The sequence below is a fragment of the Hemitrygon akajei genome, chromosome 6 (genome assembly GCF_048418815.1).
Source record: "Hemitrygon akajei chromosome 6, sHemAka1.3, whole genome shotgun sequence".
Taxonomy (NCBI): domain Eukaryota; kingdom Metazoa; phylum Chordata; class Chondrichthyes; order Myliobatiformes; family Dasyatidae; genus Hemitrygon; species Hemitrygon akajei.
This window is the reverse complement of record NC_133129.1, coordinates 99,036,469-99,064,399: the sequence shown is the minus strand read 5'-3', so window position 1 is coordinate 99,064,399 and position 27,931 is coordinate 99,036,469. Positions and strand designations below refer to the sequence as shown.

The window sequence follows — 27,931 nt, the reverse complement described above, 5'->3', positions numbered from 1 at the left end:
ATACAGACCATACGAAGATCAACCTGCCTCCATCCTGAAGCCCAGTAAATGAAAGAACAGTTTCTAACTCTACTCTGCTCCTATGTAAAAGTGTTATTAATTATTAAATCATGTTATATGATGGAATTTCAACCTGGTGTTAAATACAGTTGGGTGATATGGATGCAGAGAGCAGAACTCTGGGAAATCTATTAGAACAAAATTAATACATGTAACTTCTGTGAGCATATTACATGTAAGGAGGATCCTGGTGAATCTGAATGACATCTATTGTACATTCAGTAGAAGAAGAGTAGGCAACTTGGCAACTAACATCATGGCTCTGTGCTATTTCTCTGATTTATCCTCATTCCCCAAGTCTCTTCATATTAAAAATGTTATCAATTTCTGGGTATCCACACTCTCCAGAGCCCCTTACTTGAACATACCCAGTGGCTGAGCCTTGATCGGTCCTTCTGTAATGAACGCAAAGTTTTGTTATCCACTGGGTGAGGAAAGTTCTGGGTTGTGGAGTGGAGATACATGGTACCAAAGAAGATGTAAGGAGCTCCTTCCCTCTGCTACCTTGCTGGTCAACCTTAGCCACAGTGTAGCAACTGCTTGGCACCCCCTCCCCGAACAGGGTCAAGTAAAGCTGTGGGAGCAGGTGGTGGATGGGTGTATGAGAAGATGGTGCAATTACATCCTGGTTATGTGACCACTGACACTGGGCAGACAATTTCTGATAACGGTTCAGGTAACCCATCTTGTCAAGACACTGGCCAGAAGTAGGCAATAGCAAACCATTTCTGTAGGAAAAAATTGCCAGGAACAATCATGTTCGAGGATAAACCATGATCGCCCGTGTCATACATAATGATGATGATGAGGAAAGTTCACCTTACTTCTCTTCTGAATGGCCAACTTTGTTGCTTTTTTAAAAAATTTGACTATGGGTTTTAGATGAACAGGGAACACATTAACTCAGTATCCACCTGACCAACCTCCTTAAGAATTTTATACCTTACAGTGAGGTCACCTTTAATTTATCTAAATTGCAGAACAAAATTACTTAGTTTGCCTGATCATAAACATGGGAAAATCTGTATGTGCTGGAAGTCCAAAGCAACACACACAAAACACTGGAGGAACTCAGCCGGTCAGGCAGTATTTATGGAAATGGATGGACAGCTATGGGTCAAGACTCTTCTTCAGCGCTGGAAAGGAAGAGGCAAGACACCAGAATAAAAAGCTTTGGTGGGGAGGGGAAGGGGATACCTAGAAATTGAAAGGTGAAGCCAGATGGGTAGAAAAGATCAAGCACTGGAGAGGAAGGAATCTGACAGGAGAGTGATGTGGCTATCTCTTCAACCAAGTCATATGCCAATCCAGAAATCAATTGGGTGAACCTCTGCTGTACTCTGTTTGATGGAAGAGCAGAAGTACACCCTTCTTTTGGGAGGAAGACAACATTCCAGATGCAATTTCTTCTGGAATATACAACTGGAGCAAGGTTTATTTATTCAAATTCTCTTGCAATGAAGTCCATTTTAATATTTGTCTTTCTTGGTTGCTTGCTGTATCTATTTACATCTTGAAAACTAACAAATGCTTCAACTAACCAATCTCAGAGCACAAAAAAATGCCAGACCACAGAAACTGCAACCTGATAATCTTCCACCAAGCAGAACTGTTATTTTTAACACTGTTCCTTCAGACCCTCCCCCAGCTCTAAAAGTGATCCAAGAACTGCCTGTAACCTGTAGTTACAGGTTACCCTAATGACTCTGAGGCTGTCGTGAGACCATCCTTCAGGAGGGTAAACCCATCGAAAGCATCCAGCACAGGTGAAGCACCTGGCCGAGTATTAAAGATCTGTGCTGATCAACTGGCTGGTGTGTTCACTGAGATATTTAACCTCTTGCTTCGTCAGTCAGAGGTACTCACCTGCTTCAATTATACTGGTGCCTAAGAAGAGCGTGGTACGCTGCCTCAATGACTATCGTCCAGTAGCACTTACATCCACAGTGATGAAGTGTTTTGAGAGGTTGGTGATGAAACACCAATTCTGCTGAGAAGTGACTGGGATCCACTCCAGTTTGCCTACTGACACAACAGGTCCACAGCAGATGCCAGCTCATTGGCTCTTCACTCAACCCCGGATCACCTGGACTGCAAAGATGCACAAATCAGGATGCTATTTACAACTACAGCTCAACATTCAATACCATCATCCCCTCAAAATGAATCAATAAGCTTCAAGACCTGGGCCGCAATATCTCTTTGATTTCCTGACTGGCAGAGCTCAGAGAGTTCAGATTGGCAACAACATCTCCTCTACGATCTCCATCAGTGCAGGTGTATCACAAGGCTGTGTGCTTAGCTCCCTGCTCCACTCACTGTACACTTATGACTGTGTGGCTAAGCACTGCTCCAGCTTTGAGCAGCACTCAGTTGGAGATTGGAGATCAGAAGCCTGAGAAGATGTAGTTCACTCAGGTTCGCCAACTGAGCAGAAAAGCAGTGACTCATGGTAGTTTGGAGCTTTGAGCATTTGGAATTGATTAGCAAGAACAAATTAAAGTAAGTCAGGGCAAGTGGAGTGGCCATTGTTGGAGTGGCATGTTAGATTGGAGATTTTGAGGCTTTTGCTCTTTGAGGTTTCAGTCAGAGAAGGCAAAAAAGTTGCAGTTAGAGTTTTTTCTCCCCTCCCTCACAGTTTATTATTTTTCCTTTTGTATATTTGCCAGAAGTCATGGTCCATGTTGGTACATAGGCAGGAAGTGTGTTGAGGTTCTGCAAAGTGAGTTCAGGGAGTTAAGTGCTACATTAATGGGCAGAACCTCCAGAGTTGTGATCTCAGGATTGCTACCCATGCTAGTAAGGCCAGCAATAGGAAGATTATACAGTTTACCATGTGGCTAAGGGTGTGCAGTGAACACCTTTCCACTAGTAATCACAATATCACAATACCATTTGTTTCAAAGTAAATATTCAAAAAGATAGGTTGGTCTGTGGGTAGAGATTCTAAATTGGAGAAAGCCCAATTTTGACTGTTTCAGAAGTGATCTGGCAAGTGTGGATTGTGGCAGACTGTTTTCTGGCAAAGATATGTTTGAAAAAGTTGGAGGGGTGTGTTCCTTCAAAAATGAACATTTTGACAGTACAAAGCTTGTATGTGTTCATCAGAATAAATAGTAAAGATAACAGGTGTAGGGAACCTCGGTTTTCAAAAGATTTTGAGGCCCTGGTTGAAAAAAAAGAGGAGGTGCATGCAGATATAAGCAAGTAGGAACAAATGAGATGCTTATGGAGTATAAGAAATGCAAGAGAACCCTTAAGAAAGAAATGAGGAGGGTCAGACCAAGGCATGAAGTTACTCTAACAGACAAGCTGAAGGAGAACTCTAAGGGATTCTACAGATATGTTAAGAGCAAACAGACTGCAAAGGACAAAATTTGTCCTCTGGATGATTAGAATGGTAATCCTTTCTGTTCAAATCTTTTTATTATTATTGTTCAAAAGTAGCACAAGTACATCATAGTAACAACACTTACAATGCCTCAAAAAAGAAGAAGTTATCTTAAGGATTGAAATTTTTTGTAAATAAAAAAACCATACTAAGCAAGAAAAGTGAGGAAAAAAAAGAAACCCATTGGAGGTACAACCCTGGAGCCATGCGTCATACAAAAAGCTTTTAAAAATAAACATCAAACCGCCAACAAGAAAAAAAAGATATATCAAAAAAAAATTTACATTTAGATCATGGAGGAAATCTATCAGTTAACTGAAATGATAATAACGAGCAAATGAGCCCCATCTCTTCTCAAAATCAAATAAATGTTTAAAAAGATTCAACTTCTAATTTTCTCCAAGATAAGACACAGCATCACTTGAGTGAACCATTGTGACAAAGTAGGAGCAGGTATATCCTTCCATTTCAACAAGATGGCCCTCCTAACTATCAGTGTAACAAACACAATACCACATTTGTCAGACACAGAAATACTATGGATATTTTGAGGAATTATTCCAAAAAGCACAGTCAATTTATTAGTTTGTAAATTGATTCTGAGTGCTTTAGAAATTGTCGAAAATACTGACTTCCAAAACTGTTTTAATATAGAACATGACCAGAACATATGTGTCAGTGTAACTATCTCAGTTTTACATCTATCACAATACTTGTCAACATTGGGAAATATTTTAGAAAGTCTCTGCTTTGTCAAATGGTAATGACGTACAATTTTAAATTGAATCAGTCAATGACTAGCACAGATCGAAGAATAGTTAACCAGCTTCAGAATCCGTGTCCAATCCTCCCATATAAAAGTCAAATTGAGTTCCTTCTCCCAATCCTGTTTAATCTTAAGTAAAGGACGCTTATCCCATTGTAATAATAAATTATAAATTCTTCCAATTCTTTCAACGAGGGGTTCATATTCATATATGGTTCAGAACAAATCAGCCTCTAATATGTAAGGAAAATTACTTAAATATTTTTGTAAAAAATGTCTAATGAAGATATTGTAAAAAGTGTGAATATGAGAGAGAATACTTATCGACTAATTGTTCAAAAGACATCAATCTGCCTTCTTTAAATAAATCCAAAAAATAATTAATACCTTTATTTTTCCAAAGTAAAAAAATTGGATTACTCCAAGAAGGTTTAAAAAAGTAATTACGATATTACAATAAGTAATTACGATACTACAAAGTTTAAATTTTTTAAGATTAAAAAATTTGCGGAACTGGAGCCAAATTTGTAAAGAGAGCTTAACAACAGGATATAGGTTTAAATTAGCAACTTTAGCTAATTGTAATGGTAGAGCAACTCCTAATAATTAAGTTAAATAAAACTTTCACAGCTCTCAGCTCCAGGTCTACCCAAACTGGTCGATCATTCCTATCACCCCAATATAACCAAAAGGACATATACCGCAAATTAACAGCCCAATAATACATCCTTAGATTAGGCAAAGCGAGACCTCCATCTTTTTTCAACTTTTGCAAATGACATTTACCAAATCTTGGTCTTTTATTATCCCAAATAAAAGATAGAATAATAGAATCAATCCAATCAAAAAACTTCTTAGTCAAAAAAACAGGAATATTCTGAAATAAATACAAAAATTTTGGTAAAGTCATCATTTTAGCTACATGAATACAACCAACAAGTGAAAATGTAAGTGGGCTCCATCTACTAAATGAATACTTCATAGAGTCCACTAAAGGAGGAAAATTGGCTTTATAAAGATACTTATATTTTTTAGTAATTATAACACCTAAATATCTAAAAGAATCCATACCTTTAAAAGGAATATTATCATATATAGAGTCAGATTTATTTAAAGGAAGTAATTCACTTTTACTAAAATTTATTTTATATCCTGAGAAATCTCCAAATTCGACAAATAATTTTAGCAAAGCAGGAATAGATTCTTTGGGCTTAGATATATATACCAATAAATCATCAGCGTAAAGAGAGATCTTGTGCATGGTCTCGTTCACAAGAATCCCATGAATATTTTTGGCTTCACGAAGAGCAATAGCAAGGGGTTCTAGTATTAAGTTAAATAACAAAGGACTTAATTGACAACCTTGTCTTGTCCCCTGTGATAGCTGAAAAAAAGGAGACCTACAGTTATTAGTGACAACAGTAGCAATAGGAGCTTTACATATCATTCTAATCCAATTATTAAAATTAATACCAAAACCAAATTTTTCTAAAACATTGAATAAATATTTCCATACGACTCGATCAAATGCCATTTTCAGCATCCAAAGATATACACATTGTGGAGTTTTAAAAGAAGGTGAATATATAATGTTAAATAGTCTCTGAATATTTGAAAAAGAACACTGACCCATTATAAAGCCTGTTTGATCTTTAAAAATGATTTCACCCAAAAGACTCTCCAATCGATTGGCCATTATCTTTGACAGAATCTTAGCATCAACATTTAATAATGAAATAGGTCTGTATGAGGCACAATCAGTAGGATATTTATCCTTTTAGAGAATTAAAGAAATCGAAGCTTCATAAAAAGTAGAGGGTAAAACACTTTTCACAAAAGAATCTTTAAACATCTCCAACATATATGGAGAAAGAAATTTTCCAAATTTTTTATAAAATTCTACCGGATAACCATCAAGTCCCGGGGCCTTACCAGGTTGCATTGAAGAAATAGCTTTATGAATTTCGGATTCAGTAATTTGGGCATCAAGAGTTTTTTGATCCTCAGCAGAAATTTTAGGAAAAGCAATCTTTCGTAAAAAAGCATTCATTTCAGAAGACTCTCCTGGACATTGAGATTTATAAAGTTCAGTATAAATATCTTGAAAAATCTTATTAATTTCTTCATATTCCCGAGCCAGGGTACTATCTTTTCTACGAATTTTCAAAATTTGCCTCTTGGCTCCAGCCGACTTAATTAAGGTGCAAGTGGTTTATTATTTTTATCTCCAAACATATAAAATGGGCTCTTTAACTTAAGTAGATAACCTAGAATTAGCTGCGTTAATAATAGGTTATATTGTGATTGAAGTTCCACTCTTTTTTTAAAATAAGCCAATATTAGGGGAAGTTGCATAGAAATTATCTAAATATTTAATTTGTTTTGAAATTTTATCTAATTCTGCTTTAGTCTGTTTTCTAAGTTTAGCTAAATAAGAAATAATCTGGCCATGTAAAAATGCTTTGAATGTATCCCATATAATTAATTTAGACATACCTCCTATATCATTAAAAAGAAAAAATTCTTTTATCTGACTTTCAATAAAACTAATAAAGTCAGAGTTTTGCAATAAAGTCTGAGACATGCACCATGGTGGACGGCCAAAAATGACATCATCAACTTCAAAGGACAAACTCAAATGCGCATAATCAGATATAGGAATAACGCCATATTCACAGTTTTTAACATTAGGCAAAAGGTGGGGATCAACTATAATATAATCAATCCTTGAATATTTTTATAAATTTGAAAAAAAGAATATTCTCTGTTATCAGGGTGTAAATGCCTCCATAATTCGATCAACACAAAGTCGGTCAAAAAGGAGTTAATAACTGACGCAGAGCGATTTGGAAGTCGCTGATTAGTTGAGGCCTTGTCAGTCATAGGATTTAAACAACGTTTAAAATCTCCAACCATTATCAACATATACTCATTTAAATCTAGCAATAAAGCAATTTTTTTTAAAAAAGAAGGATCATCTAAATTAGGGCCATACAAATGAACCAAAACAACCTTTATTACAAATCACTCCTTTAACAATTAAAAATCTACCATTAGAATCTGATTTGATATCCTCTTGAGTAATTATATTAGGTTTAATAAAGATAGATACGCACTTAGTTTTGCTCTGAGAAGTAGCATGGAGCTGTAATGCACAAGGTGCAAAATCAGTTCATCCCCCGGAGAAGGAAGGATTCAAAGGGGGGGGGGAAAGGGGCCACATTGGTTGATAAAGGAAGTCAGAGATTGCATAGCATTAAAAAAAAGGAAGTATGACAGAGCTAAAGTGAGTGGGAGGACAGATGATTGGGAAGTTTTTAAGGAACAACAGAACTTAACTAAAAAGGCAATACGGGGAGAAAAAATGAGGTACAAACGCAAGCTAGCCAGGAATATAAAGGAGGATAGCAAAAGCTTTTTTAGGTATGTGAAGAGAAAGAAGATAGTTAAGAACAATGTTGGGCCCTTGAAGAATAAATTGGGTGAAATTGTTATGGGAAACAGAGAAATGGCAGAAGAATTTAATGAGTACTTTAGATCTGTCTTCACTAAGGAAGACACAAGCAATCTCCCAGATGTATGGATGGGCCGAAGACATAGGGTAACAGTGGAAATGAAACAGATTGACATTAGGAAGGAAACGGTGATGAGTAGACTGATGGGACCGAAGGCTGACAAATCCCCAGGTCCAGATGGCCTGCATCCTAGGGTACTAAAGGAGGTGGCCCTGGAAATTGCGGATGCATTGGTAATCATTTTCCAATGTTCCTTAGATTCAGGATCAGTTCGTGAGGATTGGAGAATGGCTAATGTTATCCCACTTTTTAAGAAAGGAGGGAGGGAGAAAACAGAGAACTATCGACCTGTCAGCCTGACATCGGTAGTGAGGAAGATGCTAGAGTCCATTATTAAGGATGAAATAGTGACATATCTAGATAGCAGTGATAGGATTGGGCCGAGCCAGCATGGATTTACCAAGGGTAAATCATGCTTGACTAATCTGTTGGAATTTTTCAAGGATGTAACCAGGAAGTTAGACGGGGGAGATCCAGTGGATGTAGTGTACCTCGATTTTCAGAAGGCATTTGATAAGGTCCCACATAGGAGATTGGCAGGTAAAATCAAAGCTCATGGCATTGGGGGGAAGACATTGACATGGAGAGAAAACTGGTTGGCAGATAGAAAGCAAAGGGTAGCGGTGAATGAGTGTTTCTCGGAATGGCAGTTGGTGACTAGTGGGGTGCCACAGGGCTCGGTATTGGGACCACAGCTGTTTACGATTTACGTCAATGATTTAGATGAAGGCATTGAGAATAACATCAGCAAATTTGCTGATGATACTAAGCTGGGTGGCAGTGTGACATGTGATGAGGATGTTAGGAGAATTCAGGGTGACTTGGATAGGCTGGGTGAGTGGGTAGATACTTGGCAGATGACATTTAATGTGAATAAATGTGAGGTTATCCACTTTGGGAGTAAGAACAGGAAGGCAGATTATTATCTGAACGGTGTAGAGTTAGGTAAGGGAGTAATACAAAGAGATCTAGGAGTCCTTGTTCATCAGTCACTGAAGGTGAATGAGCAAGTGCAGCAGGCAGTGAAGAAGGCTAATGGAATGTTGGCCTTTATTACAAAGGGAATTGAGTACAAGAGCAAGGAAATCCTCTTGCATTTGTACAGAGCCCTGGTGAGACCACACCTGGAGTATTGTGTACAGTTTTGGTCTCCAGGGTTAAGGAAGGACATCCTGGCTGTAGAGGAAGTGCAGCATAGATTCACGAGGTTAATTCCTGGGATGTCTGGACTGTCTTACGCAGAGAGGTTAGAGAGACTGGGCTTGTACACGCTGGAATTAAGGAGACTGAGAGGGGATCTGATTGAAACATATAAGATTATTAAGGGATTGGACAAGATAGAGGCAGGAAATATGTTCCAGATGCTGGTAGAGTCCAGTACCAGAGGGCATGGTTTGAGAATAAGGGGTAGGTCATTTAGGACAGAGTTAAGGAAAAACTTCTTCTCCCAGAGAGTTGTGGGGGTCTGGAATGCACTGCCTCGGAAGGTAATTTGGTAATAGGGCGCTATAATAAAACAGATAAAAAAAGGTTGATAGTATATTTAACCGAATGTAATGATGAGCAGGTTTTCTTATCCTCTTTTATTAATCTGTCAATAAAGTATCCAAACAGCCTTCATATATCTTCTTTTCGAAATGTGAGTAATATACAGATAAATAAATCTGTATATTTTCAGATAGTTCATTTGGTAGTAAATTCAGTGGCGGTGACAGGTATAGCCTGGACAAAATCCAGCGTGACTTTTGGGTCAAAGAAAGTACATGGGGAAGAATTAGGAGGAAAAACTTTCATTTTTGTCAGGTAACTCAAAGAGGGAAATAGTTTCTTATCATATGCTTGTTTCATTACCAAAGCAAATCTTGCTCTTTGTTCTATTACTTCTTTCAGATAATCTTCATAAGAACAGAGCTCAGACTCATTGAATGCGAAAACTCTATGTTTTCTTGCCTGTCACATTATTTGATCTTTAATTTTAAAGTGATGAAAACAAACCAAAATAAATCTTGGTCTGGTTGAATCTTTAAATTTCGAAGTGGACAGCCTGTGTGCTCTTTCAATAGCAGGTGGCTGTGATATAATAGTCAGAAATAGATCATGAAAGAGCTTAGCAAAGTAAACCGTTAAGTCTCCAGTTTCAGCTCCTTCTTGCAATCCAACGATTGTTGTTTAGGCGAGACCTAGTTTCCAGATCAATAATCTCATTGCGCTACTTTTCCAAACAGGTTGTAGTTTCAGTCAGTTTTTGCTTAGTTGACTTCAATTCCTCTTCGTGTTTAGTAACTTGAGTTTCCACATCTTTAAGTTTTCCCTGAAATAACTTCATTTCAGTATTATTCTTTTCCAGTTGATCTTTAATTGCCTTATTCTGATCTTGAATTGATTTCAGTGTCCGAACAATATCTTCAGCCCATGCTGGCATTTCGTCAGATCTTTCCTTTGGCATCTTTCCTTTTCCATTACCTTTGTCAGTAGGTTCATGCTGATTCTTCCCACTTCTCGTAGACATAAACCTATTACTCCCCTTCAAGAATCAGCAAATAAGAATTTTAAATTCAAAATTTAAGCTGGGGGGTAGAGAGAGAGAAGACTAAGAGCAGCACAGAATTAGTGTTACTCCATTGTCAGACAGAGGCAGTCTACCCTAGAATGGTAATCCATGTGTGGAGATGGGGATCTTAAATGGATTTTTTTGCATCTCCGTTTCCTCAGGAGATTGGTACAGAGCCTATAGAAGGGATGCAGAGTGGCATTGACTTAATGCACCTTTTGCAGATTGCAGAGGAGGAGGGTTTTGCAGTCCCGATGCAAATTACGGTAAATAAATCCCCAGGGCCTGACACGGTGCCTTTTTGGACCCTAGGAGATGCAAATGTAGAAATTACTGTGGCCCTGGCAAAGATATTTAAATCATCCTTGGTGACAGGTGACTGGTGGATAGATTGAGGATTGGTGAATAGCCAATGTTCTTCCACTGTTTAAGAAAGGCTCTAAAAATTATCCAGGAAATTGTAGGCTGATGATCCTGACATCAGTACTGGGAAAGTTATTGGAAGGTATGCTAAGTGACCAGATATTCGAATATATGCATAGTCAGCACGGCTTTTGTGTGTCGTAGGTCATTTCTAACCAATCATACAGAGATTTTTCAGGAAGCTATAAGGAAAGTGGATAAAGTCAAGCCAGTGGATGTTGTCTGCATGGACTTTAGCAAGGCATTTGACAAAGTCCCGCATGGGAGGTTGATTCAGAAGGTTCCATTGCTCAGCATTCAAGATGAGGCAGTAAATTGAATTAGACGTTGGCTTTGATGGAGAAGACAGAGTGGTAGTAGATGATTGCCTCTGACCCGAGGTCTGTGACTAGTGGAGTGCCACAGAGATCAGTTGTTCTTTGTCATCTATATCAACAATCTGGCTGATAATGTGATTAACTGGATCAATGAATCTCAGGCTTGTATATGCTGACATACTGTATATATTCTGAACTTTGAGTTTCTGTAAACTGGAAAGACTGCAGCTGAGATTGCTGTCAACTGAGATTGCAAAAGTTGCCCTAGTAGGGTAATTGGTTAGAGAGTAGTACAGATCTTAGTTAATTTACATAATAGTTAGAATTAATAGATAGTTCAGGTCGACGAGAGATAAAGACAGGCTGGATGACAGGAGATGTTGGACCACAAACCGTTAACCTGTATTTGCTTCAGTGATGTGTGACTTGAGTCTCAGGAATGCAGGTACTGCACCTGTAAGAGACCGGATGACACCCCGGTCTTCAGAGCACCACTATGTTTCAGTTTACAACCACATAAAAAGATCTTGCTTTCCATCACTCTTCAAACGTTCTACTGTAAACACACAGTTTCCAAATGATAACGGCTTTAACCAAAGGAGCGGAGCAGGCTTTTACAGAAATCGAAGGTCTATCCCTGCCAGTGCTGCTGGTATTTTCTATTTGGTTCGGTTATGTTTTCTTCCACATCAACACCATGGTCATTGACTGATGTCCCTTGGGTCTTGGATATTCAGAGTCTGTGCACATCAGAGTTGGAGAGCACCGTGATCAATTCCTCCTGATCAACTCGCCCAAAACTCCTCTCATCTTGGTTAATCCTGATTCGCCAGTCACAACCCTCTTCACCTGTTTGTCAGGTGCACTGCTGAGTTGGCGAACCACTTGTCGGACCTCCTGACTACAACCCAGTTGACTTCAACCCATAAATCTGTGGAAATGGAGGAAATCTTCTACCTCACCAAACTCCCACAGGAATATCACAACTTAGCATTGCCCTCAGTAGAAAGACAGCCAGCACCCTGCCACCTCACAGATCAGATGACTGACCTCTTCCTGGATACCAGCCCTTCCTGAGGCCATCAGTTCTCACTCTCCACCTAAGACCAAAGCCGTGAATCACTGCATCACTGAAGGGCTACAGTGTGACTTTATTTACCCATCCCTGTCCCCAGTCAGTGCAGGATTCTATGTCAAAATGAAAGATGGTGGAGGGGTCTTCATCTCTGCATTGACTACTGTGGACTGCACAAAGTCACCATGAAGTACTCCTACCCTCTGCCCTTGATGGTAGTGCATTTGAAACCCTCCACGAGACCAAGATCTTCAAAAACTAGATCTACAGAGCACTAGATCAAACTGATCCATCTCCGACAGGGAGAAGAGTGGAAGGCACATTCATGACACCTACTGGCCACAGCAAATACCTGGAGATGCCTTTTGATCTTTTCAACAGTCCAAATCCTCATTAACATGACCCTCTGAGAATGCTACACAGGTATGCATTCATCTACCTCGATAACATCCTCATCTTCTCCAAGACCACCAGAACCCCTTCTGCCAGGCAAGTCGACACTTCTCTCACCTCACTCACCAAGTCACCTACCTCATGAATCACCTGGTCTGCTACCGCCATCAGGGAGTTTTCGAGGAGCTCAAGACACTTCACTACCACTCCTATTCTCTGCCATAGAAACCCCTCTGGAAGTTAGAGGCAGATGCATTTGACATGGTCACTGTTCTCTCCCAGTGAGAACTGGATGGGAAGATACAGGTTCAACACTACAACACATTGCTATGAACTAAGAGATCAAACAGCGATTTGCCAAGCCCTTTCTGATCTAGACTGACCACCAGAACCTTATATCCATACAGCAGATCCACAAACTCAGCCCTTCCTGAGGCTCACTTCCTTATGCTCACTGGACGCTCTTCTTCAAACAGTTCAATTTCACCACCTCCTCCCAACCCATTTCCCAGGTGAAATGGAGATCGCTCCTCACCCCATCACCCCAGCCCCACAGATTCTCACACTGATCATCTGGAATCTTGAGAGAGAGTCCCTATAGCATGAGCCTGACCCAGCCAGCACACCTGACCATGTATCCAGCCTCAACCAGATGCTCCTAGCTTGCACTCCCTCTGCCTAAAGTTTACCCTGTTACTTATTGTTTAGTTTCTTTGCTCACTCGTTTTGTGGCCTCTTGTGGCTTGTTATTTTGCCACCTATTGGTAAAGTCATTGCTCACTGGTAAATCATCTCTGCTTTTCTGCTTTAGGGTCATGCCTCTTCTACATTTCCTAATACTGCTGTGATGAACAAACTTTCTTCCCTCTTTCTCACTCAACACCACTGTGGAACTTCCGTTGCTTCTTGATCTCCAACACATCACAGACGTTCCCCTTCTTCTTCTCTTTCCTGCAACTCAAAACACAACTGGTTTCTAAATGCTCCCAGTTCTGGAGAGAGTGTATTTATCTAAAATGTGAAGTCCAATTCTCAATCCGCAGATAATGCTTTCCATTTTTATTTCAGAATGATAACATAAACAGTCAAATGTATTGAAATGGTTGACTCTCTTGTCCAGCATTGTGTTAATAAAAATGTTATCTCAGGACAATATCATCCAATTTCCCCAACAACATCCCAACAGAATTCTCCACATGCCATTCCCCTACGTATCTGATATGGAAATTGAAGCACAAGGTTAAGGGTTTCTCATACCAAGAAACAGTCGTGATCAACTGCCACTTAGCACCAAACAGCAGAAGGCAATCAGGCACAACATCCTGTAGCTGTTCTTTGAAACATGTTTCCCATTTATCCTTTCTAAATCCCTTAACGCTGCAAACATTCATTCTTCCAAGTATACCACTTCTCAAAGTCATTCCTTAATCTGCCAGCACTAATCTTACAGCAGTCATTTCAGAACCATAATCAGGTTCAATATCACTGGCATATGTCATAAAATTTGCCGTTATGCAGCAGCAGTACATTGCAAAAGATAATAACTGTGAATTACAGTGAATGTAAATACATACAAATGTTTAAATTAAATAATTAATGCAAAAAATAGTGAGGTTGTGTTCACTGGATCAATGTCCATTCACAATCAGAAGGCTGAGGAGAAGAAGCTGTTCCTGAATTGCTGAATGTGTGCCTTCAAGCTCCTGTAACTCCTTCCTCATGGCAGCAATGAGAAGAAGGCATGGGGGTCCTTAATTTCCAGTTCATTGTAAGCTACTATGTTAGAAGAATTTATCCCCTATTAAATTTTGGCTGATGTGTGATTGATTAAATTGTAACTGATGATTTACAGATGAAGTTGAAGCCAGTGTTGATGTCGAACTCAGGATAACGAATCAGAAATTTTCACCAGAGCTGGAGAACGAGAACTCACCAGAATACAAAAACTTCTCGAGAGACTTTGCAAATCAGGTTAATCAAGTGCCATCCCTCCTGTATTTACTGTGCTCCCAATGGTAACATGTATCAGCTTAACATTACTTCCTTGCTTTCACAATCATTCCCACCATGTATTAAAGTTATTTGATTATTGATTTTTTCCTGTCATATCCACATTGACTTTCTTTAATCAGTGCCAATTGCCCAAGTGACTGCTAATTCAGTCTAATCATTACTAATAGAATCCTCCCAATTGCCAAATTGAAATTAACTGGTCTGTAAGACAGAGTTGATCCCCACCCTCTTTTGTTGAACAAGGATGCAACAATGCAATTTTCTGATATTAAGAGATCAATTGGAATCTATAGGTACAGTACTTGGAAAATTATGACTCGTGTCCTTGCAGCTACCTCAGTAACCTTAGATGCATCTTATCTGCAATATGTAACGTATCTACATCAAATGCACCTGGTCTTCCTAGTACCTCCAGTTTAAAACACTTTACCCATCCAGAATCCTGATAAAAACTTTTGGGGCTGTACTTACAGCCACCATCATCTTTCTTGGTGGCAAGTAATACTTACTAACATACTTACTGAGTATCTTGGCCATGCCCTTTGCCTCTATTAGCAAATTTCCTTTTGGTTTTCAGTTGGCCCAGTCGTTCTCTTGTAACTTTTACTTTCCCATTTACATACCTATTTTGGATTCCATTTAATGGTTTCTGCCATCCTTATTTTCATTGTCTTGGGTATTTCATCTCTGAGCTTTCTATAATCAGTCTTTTTTCCACTGGTGTATTCAACCTGGGATCTTTCATATGTTCCAATAAACAGAAATACTGATAACACTCAACTGAACAGGCAGCATCTGTGGAAACAGACACTAAGCTAACACTTACCATCAGGAAGGTACAGGAGCCTCAGGACTCACACCACCAGGTTCAGGAACAGACACTACCCCACAACCATCAGCCTCTTGAACAAAGGGGAAAATGTCACTTGCCTCATCATTGAAATGTTGCCACAACCTATGGACTCACTTTCAAGAACTCTTCACATCATATTCTTGATATTTATTGCTTATTTAGTTACTATGATTATTTCTTCTTTTTGTATTTTCACAGTTTGTTGCCTTTTGCATTTTTGTTGAACACCCAAGTTGGGGCAGTCTTTTATTGAATCTGTCATGGTTATTATTCTATAGGTTTATTGAGTATGCCCACAAGAAAATGAATGTCAGGGTTCGATATGGTGATATATATGTACTTCGATAATGAATTTACTTTGAAAATTTTAATTCTAACAGCCTGAATCACATTTTCATCTGTCATACAATGTATTTTCTTTTCTGTACTATTTTCCAGTTCCATCTGTCTTGATTAAACAAGTAATTCTCACTTTAATGTCACTTTCCTCTCTCTTCAAGGGAATTTACCCAGACATGTACTAAAAGTTCCCCACCTAAAGTGCATTCCCCACCACCACTACTGTTCAAGAGCACTTTTATCTGCCAAACTCTGATTCCAATTTAACCTGGGCACATCCTTTCCTATCAATGACACTTAGTCTGGACAGTACAGTGTTGAAGGCAGAAACATAGTCAATAAAAAGCATTCTGCACAGATGTCCTAATGCTCCTGGAGTTCCAGAATGATGTGCACGGAGATGGTGTCCTCGGTTGATCTGTTTGTCATATAGGCAAACTGGTGCTGGTCTAGGGTAGTGGGGTGGCATTCTTAATGTGAGACATAACCAGTCTCTCCAGGCATTTGGCTGCTATGAGGGTGAGTGCCACCGGTCTGTACTTGTTGGGGCATGTTACTGCTGACTGCTTCGGGATTAGTATGGTTCCTGTTAGGAAACAGTTAGGGAAAGAGAGGTTATTGATTTCAGTAAAAACCTCTAGCTGGTCAGCTCAGCTGCTCTTTGTGTGTTGATACTGCAGAGATTACATCTCACCTCGTGTGCTCATTGTCAGCACTGTATCCTCCTCGGGTGTCAAGGCCTTCATCACTGGTTCGTTATTGTCCCTGTCGAACCGAGTAATCCCAGGGTATTGAGAGAAATGGCAGAAGTTACAGTTGAGGCTTTGGTGATAATATACCAAAATTCTCTGGGCTCTGAGCAGGTCCGGGCAGATTGGAAAAAGGTGACTGTCATGCCACTAGTCAAGAAATGATGTAGGCAAAAGGCAGGTAAGTATAGATCAGTTAGTTTAACATCTGTAGTTGGGAAAGTGCATGAAGCTATCATTAAAGAGGAAATAGCGAGGCATGTGGAAAGAAATGGACCCATCAGGCAGATGCAGCATGGATTCAGCAAAAGCAGGTCTTGTCTGACAAACTTACTGGAGTTCTTTGATGATAAAGTGAGTACAGTGGATAGAGGGGAACAGATGGACATTATTTACTTGGATTTCCAGAAGTATTCGATAAGGTGCCACATAAAAGACTTATCCATAAGATAAAGGATGCATAAAGTTAGGGGTGATGTATTACAATGGATAGAGGATTAGTTAACAAATAGAAAGCAGAGAGTTGGGGAACACAGGTATTACTCTGGTTGGCAATCAGTGGTGAGTGGTGTGCCACAGGGGTCAGTGCTGGGCCCGCAATTGTTTGCGATATACATTAACGATTTGGAAGAAGGGACCGAGTGTATTGTATCTAAGCTTGCTGATGATACTAAATTGAGTGGAAAAGCAAATTGTGCAGAAAATACAGAGAGCCTGCAGAGATATAGGTTAAGTGAGTGGGCAAGGGTCTGACAGATGAAGAACAATGTTGGTCAATGCGAGGTCATCCACTTTGGAAAGAAAACTGGAAGATCAGATTATTATTTAAATAGTAAAAGATTACAGCACCTGTCCATGAATCACAAAAGGTTGGTTTGCAGCTGCAGCAGACCATCAAGAAGGCAAATGGGATGTTGGCCTTCATTGCTAGAGGAATTGAATTTAAGAGCAGGGAGGTTATGCTGCAACTGTACAGGGTACTGGTGAGGCTGCACCTGGAGTACTGTGTACAGTGCTGGTCTCCTTACTTGAGGAAGGATATACTGGCTTTGGAGGTGGTGCAGAGGAGGTTCACAAGGTTGATTCCAGAGAAGAGGGGTTTAGACTATGAGGAGAGTTTGAGTCACCTGGGACTGCACTCGCTGGAATTCAGAAGAATGAGAGGAGATCTATTTCCAGACATATAAAATTATGGAAGAGATAGATAAGATAGAGGCAGGAAAATTGTTTCCACTGGCTGGTGAGACAAATACTAAGGGACACAGCTGCAAGATTTGGAGGAGTAAATTTAGGATGGTGATGAGGAGGAGATGATTTTCCCAAAGAGTGGTAAATCTCAGAAATTTTCAGCCCAATGAAGCAGGCTAACTCAGTAAATATATTTAATGTGAGGTTGGATACATTTTTGCATGGTAGGGGAATTAAGGGTTCTGGGGAAAGGCAAGGTTGGTGGAGATGAGTCCATGGTCAGATCAGCCATGATCTTATTGAATGGCGGAGAAGGCTCAATGGGCCAGATGGTCTACTCCTGCTCCTATTTCTTATGTTCTTATGCCTAACAATATCTCAGCTTTCTTTCTAACAGTCTGTTCTTTAAGAAAATGCTATTTACAGTCAAATTCAGGAATATTGACAATACATTCCTTGTTTCTTTTCAGATGGACATCATTTATATTACGGTTGAAGGATACAAAGGCGTGAAGATTATAAAGATTAGGTAATCTCAGCAATACCCTGCTCACTGATTCATGCTTTGCCAGGATCACACTGCTTCAGACTTCATTCCAACCATGTTCTAAATCTGGGCCAGAGAGACGAATTCCAGAGCTGTGGCTATAGTGACGGCCTTGACCAAGTGTGGCATCGACACATTCTGGAAACTCAGTCAGTGGGCATTAAAAGGAAATAATTCCCATTTCTGGAATCATAACTAATACAGAGGGAGGTGGTTATGGTAATTTGAAGTAATTTATCCTAACCACAGGAAATCACTGCAGGAGATCCTCAGGGCAATATCCTAGAATCAACAAGCTCCATCAATAGCCACAGGTGGAGATGTTCACAGATTGCTCAATGTTCAATTCTATCCACAGATCTTTAGCAAACAAAGCCACCTATCTCTCAGAAGTGGAAAGTAGTGAGGAAGTGCCATCAGCAGAGGGATTGCAATAGCATCCTCATGGAAATTGGGGATGGGCAATAAATACTGGCCATTTCAGCAATGGATGTCAAAAATAATTACTAAAATAATACGTCAACTTGTAATCAGCTGGCTACTTCAAAAGGTTCTTTAGTCATCAATTGTACACTGACCCTGAATGGGTAGGTGTAACTTTCATCTGCCAGGATGACCCAAAGCACTTCAACCTACTCCTGAACGAACATCATTGTTACTATTGGATGTACACAGTAGCCAGCGTCAACACTGTAAAGCTTCAGTCAGAAAAAAATTTATTTTGGTTCAGGATAACTATTGCTTAAAACATGGGGGAAGATGTCCGTGGTTTTGTTCCAGTAGATGATTTAGGATAATTCCACACTAGTATTTTCTCTACAATTGTGCTGGGAAATCCACCGAGATTAGGTGATCAAGGCAGTCTCTGCAAACGGGTGTGAACCAAAGCCTTTACAACTCAGAGGATGCAAATATTTCCTGAGCCAAGCTCACTCTAAAGATAAAGTCTGAGACTTGACTCAGACTGTCTGGCTGTGCAACTGGTGATGTTACAAAATTCTTGGTGGGATACATCACAATAGTGAGATCAAACTGAGGACTAGTTATGGTGTTGGAAGCTTAAATACATTTGGCAAACATTCCCACTTCAAAATCAATTTCCTTATCCTTTCATCTCATTCATTTGCATTGCATCAAAATCACACTTTTCTTTTCTAGTTAGTGCACTCAAAGAAACATCTTTCACCAGGAAATGTTTTTGAGTTTCTATCATGCAGACGTTGTACCACAAACCAAAAGAATAAATAGAGAGTGCTTCTCTGGATTTGTTCTTCTCCAAGGACATCAGAAATTGGAGCAAGTGTTTGGTGCTTCAGTTTCCTCCCACAGTCCGGACCTAGTGGATGGCAGGTTAAATGGTCGTTGTAAATTGTCCCATGATTAGGCAAGGGTTGAATTGGGGTTTGCTGAGGCAACACGGATTGAATGGCCAGAAGGGTCTCCTCTGCGCTGGATCCCAAATAGTGTCTGATCCATTCCCTGCAGCATTTGATTCCACTGCAGATCCAAAATCTCACAGTGTGGAATATAGTCATCAATTGTTCCGAGAAATTCAGTTTTCTAATCATGGCCATTTGAAATTCGATCTGATTAATCAGAATTCCATTCTGAAACATTTATCAAATTATTCTAGAAAACAAAAGAGTTCACTCCCTTCTCGGAGAGAACCTGTCATATTCTTGCCAACATGAAACTCTAGTTACCTGAATGTCATTTAATCTGGTCAGTTGTAAAACTGATGACAAGAGAGTCTGACAATGAGTAATAAATGCAGAAACCATAACATGACAACAATATATTCAGAAAATAAACCATTTTGTTCTGAAGTTGCCATGAACACACCCAGGACCTGAGCAATGTGTTTCACAAAGGAACATCCTTAAATCAATTTGATTGTTGTAAAGGTGCATACTATCAGTCGAAACCTGTGCATTTGGCTTCAGAAGAGTATAGTACTCAAGTTCTAAACTTCAAAGTAATTCTAATTAACAAAGTACATACGAGGGGTGATTGATAAGTTTGTGACCTAAGGTAGGGGGTGTCAATTTTAGAAAACCTAGCACATTTATTTTTCAACATGTCCCCTCCTACATTTACACACTTAGTCCAGTGGTCGTGGAGCATACAGATCTTTGACCTTGGAAAGTGACCATAGCAGGAGTGATTGATAAGTTAGTGGCCTAAGGTAGAAGGATATAAGTTTTTAACTTCAAATTCCTCCACAGCAAACCAAAACTGTTCATTGACATTTCTACCGCTAGATGATAGTTTTTTTTTAAATCATTACCCATCTACACCCTTCTCTATTCAGCTGCTAAGGTTTAACCCAACTAGTTTAACTTGTGTTTTATTTTTGCAAACAGGCAAGGCAGTATCATTGTGGATCATGAAGTTTTACTTGCTATGAGCACCTCGGAAGGATTTTCTGAAGAAGTTCTCAATAAAAAAGTCGAAAATATCCAAGCAAGTCTAAAAAATTCCAGTTCAGCAGGAGGTAGGAATTAAATTCAAAAGGGAGCTTTACACTGTACGTAATCTGTGCTTTACTGAAATGTTCAGTAGGACAGAGTGTATTACTGGCCTTGCAGTGTTTGATGGAACAGTGTAGGCCTTTCTCATATCAGAATATTTGACTGAATTTCCAAGAGTGTGATTTACCCGGTTTCATTTTTTTAACCTTTTACATTTAATTTTTATCTATCATACATTTTTAAAATTAATTTGTGCTGCATGAATTGTTATTATCTGCTCTGCACAGACCGGAGTAGTGCTGCCATCTCGTTTTCCTGAGCAACAACAATAAAGTTTTGTGCTCTTCTGTTCTACTCATGGGTTTGGAAATGAAGTTTTGCTGTGCTCCATGACCCAGCACTGAAACCCTTCACCTAAATTGTCATCAGATTCAGAAAACTTCCATTCTTTCATATTTCAGCTTTATATCATCCTGCAATCAATTATGAAAATTATTTATTTTAAAATTTTAATTTTCAGGCAACAATGGATTTGTTTTTGATAATTTCAGTATAACTGTGAAAAAGCCTGCTTTGAAAGGTAGGACGTGCAATTTAATACTTTGTTACAACAGAACAAATCAATATTGGGTAATTAGGTGTAAATCTAAGTATATCCAGTTGTTTAAATAGCTTTGATGGTACTTTTAGTAGCAGAAATATTGGTAAGCAGAAAACTCCATTTTAGGTTACACAACCAGCTGCAGTGGAGAAAAGATTCTTTTAAATCTGTGAGTTGTTGTGAATGCACTGAGCAGTGGATTTTCTCATATAATTAACAACATCCCAAAACAGCCTGTTAACGTCTCCCTAAGCAAAATACCAAAACTTGAAGAAGTGAAAGAGGCCATCAATACCCTGAAAAACAACAAGGCTGCTGGACTTGATAGAATACCAGCCAAGGTCTACAAAATTGGAGGTAACCCATTTCATTACCAACTGCATCAACTTCTTATCAAGATCTGGATAAATGAAGACATACCAGCAGTCTTTAGACACTCAGCAATTATTACCGTCTACAAAAGGAAAGGCGACCGATCCGAATACAGAAACTTTCATGGAATTTCCCTGTTAGCAACAGCAGGAAAGCTCCTCACCCGCACCATGAACAACCGGCTCAAGCCTTTAGTCGAGAAGATCCTTCTTCAGAGACGTAGACCATCACGTAGAACAATCGACATGATCTTCACAGTGCGACAACTACAAGAAAAATGTCGAGAACAACTTCAACCTTTGTACATGGCATTCATCGACCTCACCAAAGCCTTTGACTTGGTATCAAGGGAACTCCTATAGGATGTCCTATCCACCTATAGATGCCCTGAAAAGTACATTCATATCCTGAGGCTGCTCTGTGATGGCATGCTTGCCACACAGATTCTTTTAAATCTGTGAGTTGTTGCAAATGCATTGAGCAGTGGATTAATTAACAACATTCCAAAACAGCCCTTTGATGACTCCCTGAGCAGTGAGCACTGGATATTCTCATAGTGTCGAAGATCAAAAACCTGATATGAGTCTAATAATGGTTGAGTCTCCCCCAAGTAAATCAACAAAACTAGAATTCCACACTCAACAATTCTTCAGCTTCTCACCTTCACGGTGCATAAATATTCCTTTCTTTTGTACAATTTATTTACTTTGTAATTTATAGTAATTTTATGCCTTTGCACTGTACGGTTACCACAAAACAACACATTTTTACACCATATATGACCTAATTCTGCATCCTTTGCCTCACACATCTGCTCATCTTTGAGGTGGCATTTTGTTGGTCCATAACAGACCAAAACTGGTTCCAGTACACTCAAACACCGACAGAAAGGGGGTTACTGAAATAATAGATACACAACAATGAGGTCCCAGCACTGACCACTGGTACAACACTGATGAAAGACCTCAAGTTAGAATAACACCCCTCTGCCACTATCCTATGTTTCCATTGCCAAACCAATTTTGAACTCAGTCCACCAGCCCTCTGTGGATCCCAAGTGCCTTAATTTTATGGATCAGTCTACTCTGAGAGACCTTGTTGAACTTCCTACTTATGTCCATGTAGGTGCCATCCAATGCCATGAGGGACCTTGTTGAATGCCTTACTAACATTCATAGATATATCCTACCCTCATCAATCATATTCATCACCTGTTCTAAAATGTAATCAAGTTTGTAAGACATGACGTCCCCAGCACCAAGCATTGTTGACTGTCCCTAGTAAGTCTGCTTTTCCAGGTGTGAGTAGCTCCTCATATTCATACTTTAAACACTAAAATTTTTATTTTTAAATCATTCCTTATTCTTCAAAATTATTAAATTGTTTTGCATGTTGCACCAACACACCACAGCAAATCCCTAATACATGTAAATATATATGGGGAATAAAGTTGATCCTTGATCTTAATATTGTTGTCTAGTGATCTACGGCTTACTGACCAATCATTTCTGGTACAAACTGGTAACACATAAATTCAGATGGAAATGATGGAGATCCCAAGCTATCTCATTATATATTCCAAATTCTAAAAATATCCAAAAGGCGAAACACTTCCAGCCACAAGCATTTCGAAGAAGGGGAAGTCAAACTGTACTGTCATTTTGTTTTTTGACTAAATTGACAAAATATCCCATCATGAAAGATTCCTTTCCATTCTTATCTTTCTCCCTCACAGGAACATGTTGCTCCTGAATTCTGACCAGTCGGCCTTTAAATGAATCTTACATCCAAGCCCATCTCAATCATTTTCCTCAGTTTTGTACCTCCACCTTCTCCCCCCCCCCCCATACAAAGTCCATAACTATCCTTATACGTAACTATCTGAAAACCTATGGAGTTAGACACAGTTCCCAAATGCTCTCTCACGGAAACTCCAATTGCTTGGCCAAGCTAATTTACTAATACATTGTCCAACATGGCTCCTTCTCTGAATGGATTACCCAAAAAACTGTATTACAAACTATTAAATGCATCAACAAATTCAGTCCCACCTAATCTTCTGGTAATAGGGAAGTGTCTGTCAAATACTGAAAAAAAAATTATAGTCACCTACAACAACTACCCTGTTGTGTTCCACCTATCCATCATCTAGCAACCTCTCTGTTCCATTATCTCCCACTGGGTATTGGGGAGCCTAGAGTATAATTCTATCTGAGAGATTGCTTCTTTCTTATTCCTGAACTCCTCCCATATTACTTCACTAGATTAGCCTAAGTGCCACTGTGATGTTCTCCCTGCTCACTGGAACAACTCCACCTTATTTACACCCTTCTCTATTGCACCTGAAACATCTGAGTCCTGCAATGTTGAACTGCTAGTTCTGCCCCTCTCTCAGTGAAATTTCTAGAATGGCCATGTACTAATCTAGGTCCTAACTGATCTGCTAAATCCTGTAATACTCCATGTAGTGAAATAAATACACTTGAGCCCATCAGCACAAAATGACATATCTCCATAGATGCTGTCTCACCTGTTGAGTTTTCCAGCATTTTGTGAGTGGTACTCTGGATTTCCGGCATCTGCAGAATCTTTTGTATTTATATTCATTAAACATTTATTTCTCTTTTTCCTTTTAAATTTGCTTGACCTAATCTCTACCTTCTCCTCAATCCCTTCATATGCTAACCCTATTATTCTGGTTTCCACCCTACCACACATATTTAAACACTCCCTAGAAGTTCTAACAAATCTCCTTTCAAGGATATTGCTCCGCTTTCAATTTAGGTGCAACTCATCCTTTCTGTACTGGTCCCTGCTTCCCTGTGCTTGGGTGATGGGGGGTAGATATGTCACTACCAAAGGATGTATAAGGTGCTCCTTCCCTATGCCAGCCTACAGGTCACACTCAGACACAGTGTAGTACCTGCTTAGTCCCCTCCGCTCCCCCCACCTGACCAGGGTCACGTGAAGCCACGGAAGCAGGTTGTGGATGTATATATTGTCACTGGAGAGAGTCCAGAGGAGGTTATTACCTGAGGGGTTGTCCATTCACAATGGAGTCTGTGGTGGGAATTGAACCTGGGTCTCTGGTACTGTATAGCTTTTTGCTACATGTCAGCCATTGTGTGAAAACTTTGGACCTTCTGTATGATTGAATATTCCTGTCAAGAAGAACGGTGCATAACATCAGATTAAAGATAGATTGATGCATCTGTTCAGGTGCAGTACAGTTTTCTGTCTGTAGGAAGTACTTGTAATGTGAGCTTAATCCAAAAATATGCCCATATAAAACTCGTGATCTATTTATACAGAAAAAAATCCATGCCAGAATGGAGGGATCTGGAATGATGATAACAATGAATGTGATTGCCCCAATCCCTATGAAGGGGCCTATTGTGAACATATACAGGATGAAATTGAAGTTGATGAGTATGTTGTGAGTTTGGTGCTGTTGTTTTGACTGTCCTGCTGTCTCTTGCTATACAGACCATACGAAGATCAACCTGCCTCCATCCTGAAGCCCAGTAAATGAAAGAACAGTTTCTAACTCTACTCTGCTCCTATGTAAAAGTGTTATTAATTATTAAATCATGTTATATGATGGAATTTCAACCTGGTGTTAAATACAGTTGGGTGATATGGATGCAGAGAGCAGAACTCTGGGAAATCTATTAGAACAAAATTAATACATGTAACTTCTGTGAGCATATTACATGTAAGGAGGATCCTGGTGAATCTGAATGACATCTATTGTACATTCAGTAGAAGAAGAGTAGGCAACTTGGCAACTAACATCATGGCTCTGTGCTATTTCTCTGATTTATCCTCATTCCCCAAGTCTCTTCATATTAAAAATATTATCAATTTCTGGGTATCCACACTCTCCAGAGCCCCTTATTTGAACATACCCAGTGACTGAGCCTTGATCGGTCCTTCTGTAATGAACGCAAAGTTTCATTATCCACTGGGTGAGGAACGTTCTGGGTTGTGGAGTGGAGATACATGCTACCAAAGAAGTTGTAAGGACCTCCTTCCCTCCGCTACCTTGCTGGTCAACCTTAGCCACAGTGTAGCAACTGCTTGGCAACCCCTCCCCGAACAGGGTCAAGTAAAGCTGTGGGAGCAGGTGGTGGATGGGTGTATGAGAAGATGGTGCAATTACATCCTGGTTATGTGACCACTGACACTGGGCAGACAATTTCTGATAACGGTTCAGGTAACCCAACTTGTCAAGACACTGGCCAGAAGAAGGCAATAGCAAACCATTTCTGTAGGAAAAAATTGCCAGGAACAATCATGGTCGAGGATAAACCATGATCGCCCATGTCATACATAATGATGATGATGAGGAAAGTTCACCTTACTTCTCTTCTGAATGGCCAACTTTGTTGCTTTTTTTAAAATTTTGACTATGGGTTTTAGATGAACAGGGAACACATTAACTCAGTATCCACCTGACCAACCTCCTTAAGAATTTTATACCTTACAGTGAGGTCACCTTTAATTTATCTAAATTGCAGAACAAAATTACTTAGTTTGCCTGATCATAAACATGGGAAAATCTGTATGTGCTGGAAGTCCAAAGCAACACACACAAAACACTGGAGGAACTCAGCCGGTCAGGCAGTATTTATGGAAATGGATGGACTGCTATTGGTCAAGACTCTTCTTCAGCGCTGGAAAGCTCAGGACATCATGGATAAAACCCTCCCACCCATTGAACACATCTATAGGAAAAATGGCCGTAGAAAAGCAGCATCCATCATCAAAGATCCTCACCACTGAGGCCATGCTCTTTTCTCACTACTTCCATCAAGAGGAAGATACACAAGCCTGAGGTCTCACACCACCAGCTTTAGGAACAGTTACTACCCCTCAACTGTCAGGGTTTTGAACAAAGGGGGATGTCAAATGATCACAGTTACTATTCTATACATTCGCTAAGTATGCCCACAGAAAAAAAATGTATGTGGTGACACGTATGTACACTGATAATAAATTTTTCTTTGAATTATGATATATAACTATTGCCTCATGCTGATGTTTGAACTGCCTCTAGTGGGGAGAAAAAATACAACATGAGAAAGGCATGTCTCATTCCCATTAAAAATGTTAGACAAGAAATTGTAATAGAATTCATTTTCAGAAAACATGAAATATTTGATACAGAGAAATAAATAAATCACTTTTTCTTTTCAGCTGAAAATCCAGAGGTCAAAGATGAATATATATAATTTCTGCAACGACGTGTAAAATGTCCAGCTGGAACTACTGGAACTTTGATCATGTATACGGTCTTCACTTTGCTTGAAAGTATTTGTTTGCGCTCTACAAATGTAATATGTGTACCTCTTCATGAGTTAAATAAAACTTACTATGTTGCCCCAATATTATTAAACAAAAGCTAACCACAGTTAAATGAAGCAATAGGTCCAAAATTATTAATTCTCTGAGCCATGCAAAATCAAAAGACATTTTCTTAGAAATGTAAAGAAATTTCTCAACAAGTCCTCTATTAAGCATTTTTCTGTACTGGTAATTCAATGATGAATGAATTGAATTGATGGCATTATACTGTATAAATAAAAAGGAATGGATCAAAATGCCATTGTTTCTAACTTCCAAGTTTCATTAAAACACTGAATACTAAATAGCCTTTAAAAGGCCAACATACATCTCACCTATTATGAGACAAATGCTTGACACTGTGTTGTTAACGTTGTTTTGTTATTCAAGAAGGGAATAATCCTGGAAACTATATACTAGTGAGTGTCACAAGAAGTTACTTGAGGGTAATCTTGAAGATTTGGCTCTTCGAGGCTTCAGTGAAGAGAGGCTTCTTTCAGAGAAGGTGAAAGCAGAGAAAAGCTCTTTTTTTCTCTTCCCTTCTTTATATCTGCCCAGCTAGGACAGTAGAGATGCCAGGCAGGATAGAGGAATGCTCAATCTCGTATGATGTGGGAAGGCAGGGAGATCTCCAGTGTCCCTGACAACTACAGTTGAGAGAAATGCATCCACATGCATCTTCTAACAAACCGCATTAAGGAGCAGGAGCTGGAAATAGATGAACTCCGGATCATTTGGGAGGCTGAGGGGGAGATAGACAGGACATATAGAGGGTGGTTACTCCCAAGGTGCAGAAGACAGGAAACTGGGTGACAATCATGCAGGGGAAAGGTATTAGGAGCCAGGCCATCATCCTCAACAACTCTGGGTACTGTCGGGACGGATGACCTAACAAACAAAA

General features: G+C 39.4%; 1 protein-coding gene across 1 annotated transcript in view; it reads left to right on the top strand.

Moving 5' to 3' along the window:
• Nucleotides 1-27,292, top strand: part of LOC140729819 (uncharacterized) — a 348,439-nt gene extending 321,147 nt beyond the window's left edge. The window contains exons 11-16 of the mRNA XM_073050030.1: nucleotides 14,404-14,522; nucleotides 18,164-18,222; nucleotides 20,604-20,734; nucleotides 21,232-21,291; nucleotides 24,996-25,109; nucleotides 26,884-27,292. Of these exons, the coding sequence (XP_072906131.1) occupies nucleotides 14,404-14,522; nucleotides 18,164-18,222; nucleotides 20,604-20,734; nucleotides 21,232-21,291; nucleotides 24,996-25,109; nucleotides 26,884-26,918 (518 nt within the window). The 3' untranslated portion in view covers nucleotides 26,919-27,292. The remainder of the gene's footprint in view (nucleotides 1-14,403; nucleotides 14,523-18,163; nucleotides 18,223-20,603; nucleotides 20,735-21,231; nucleotides 21,292-24,995; nucleotides 25,110-26,883) is intronic.
• Nucleotides 27,293-27,931: the final 639 nt, after the last annotated feature.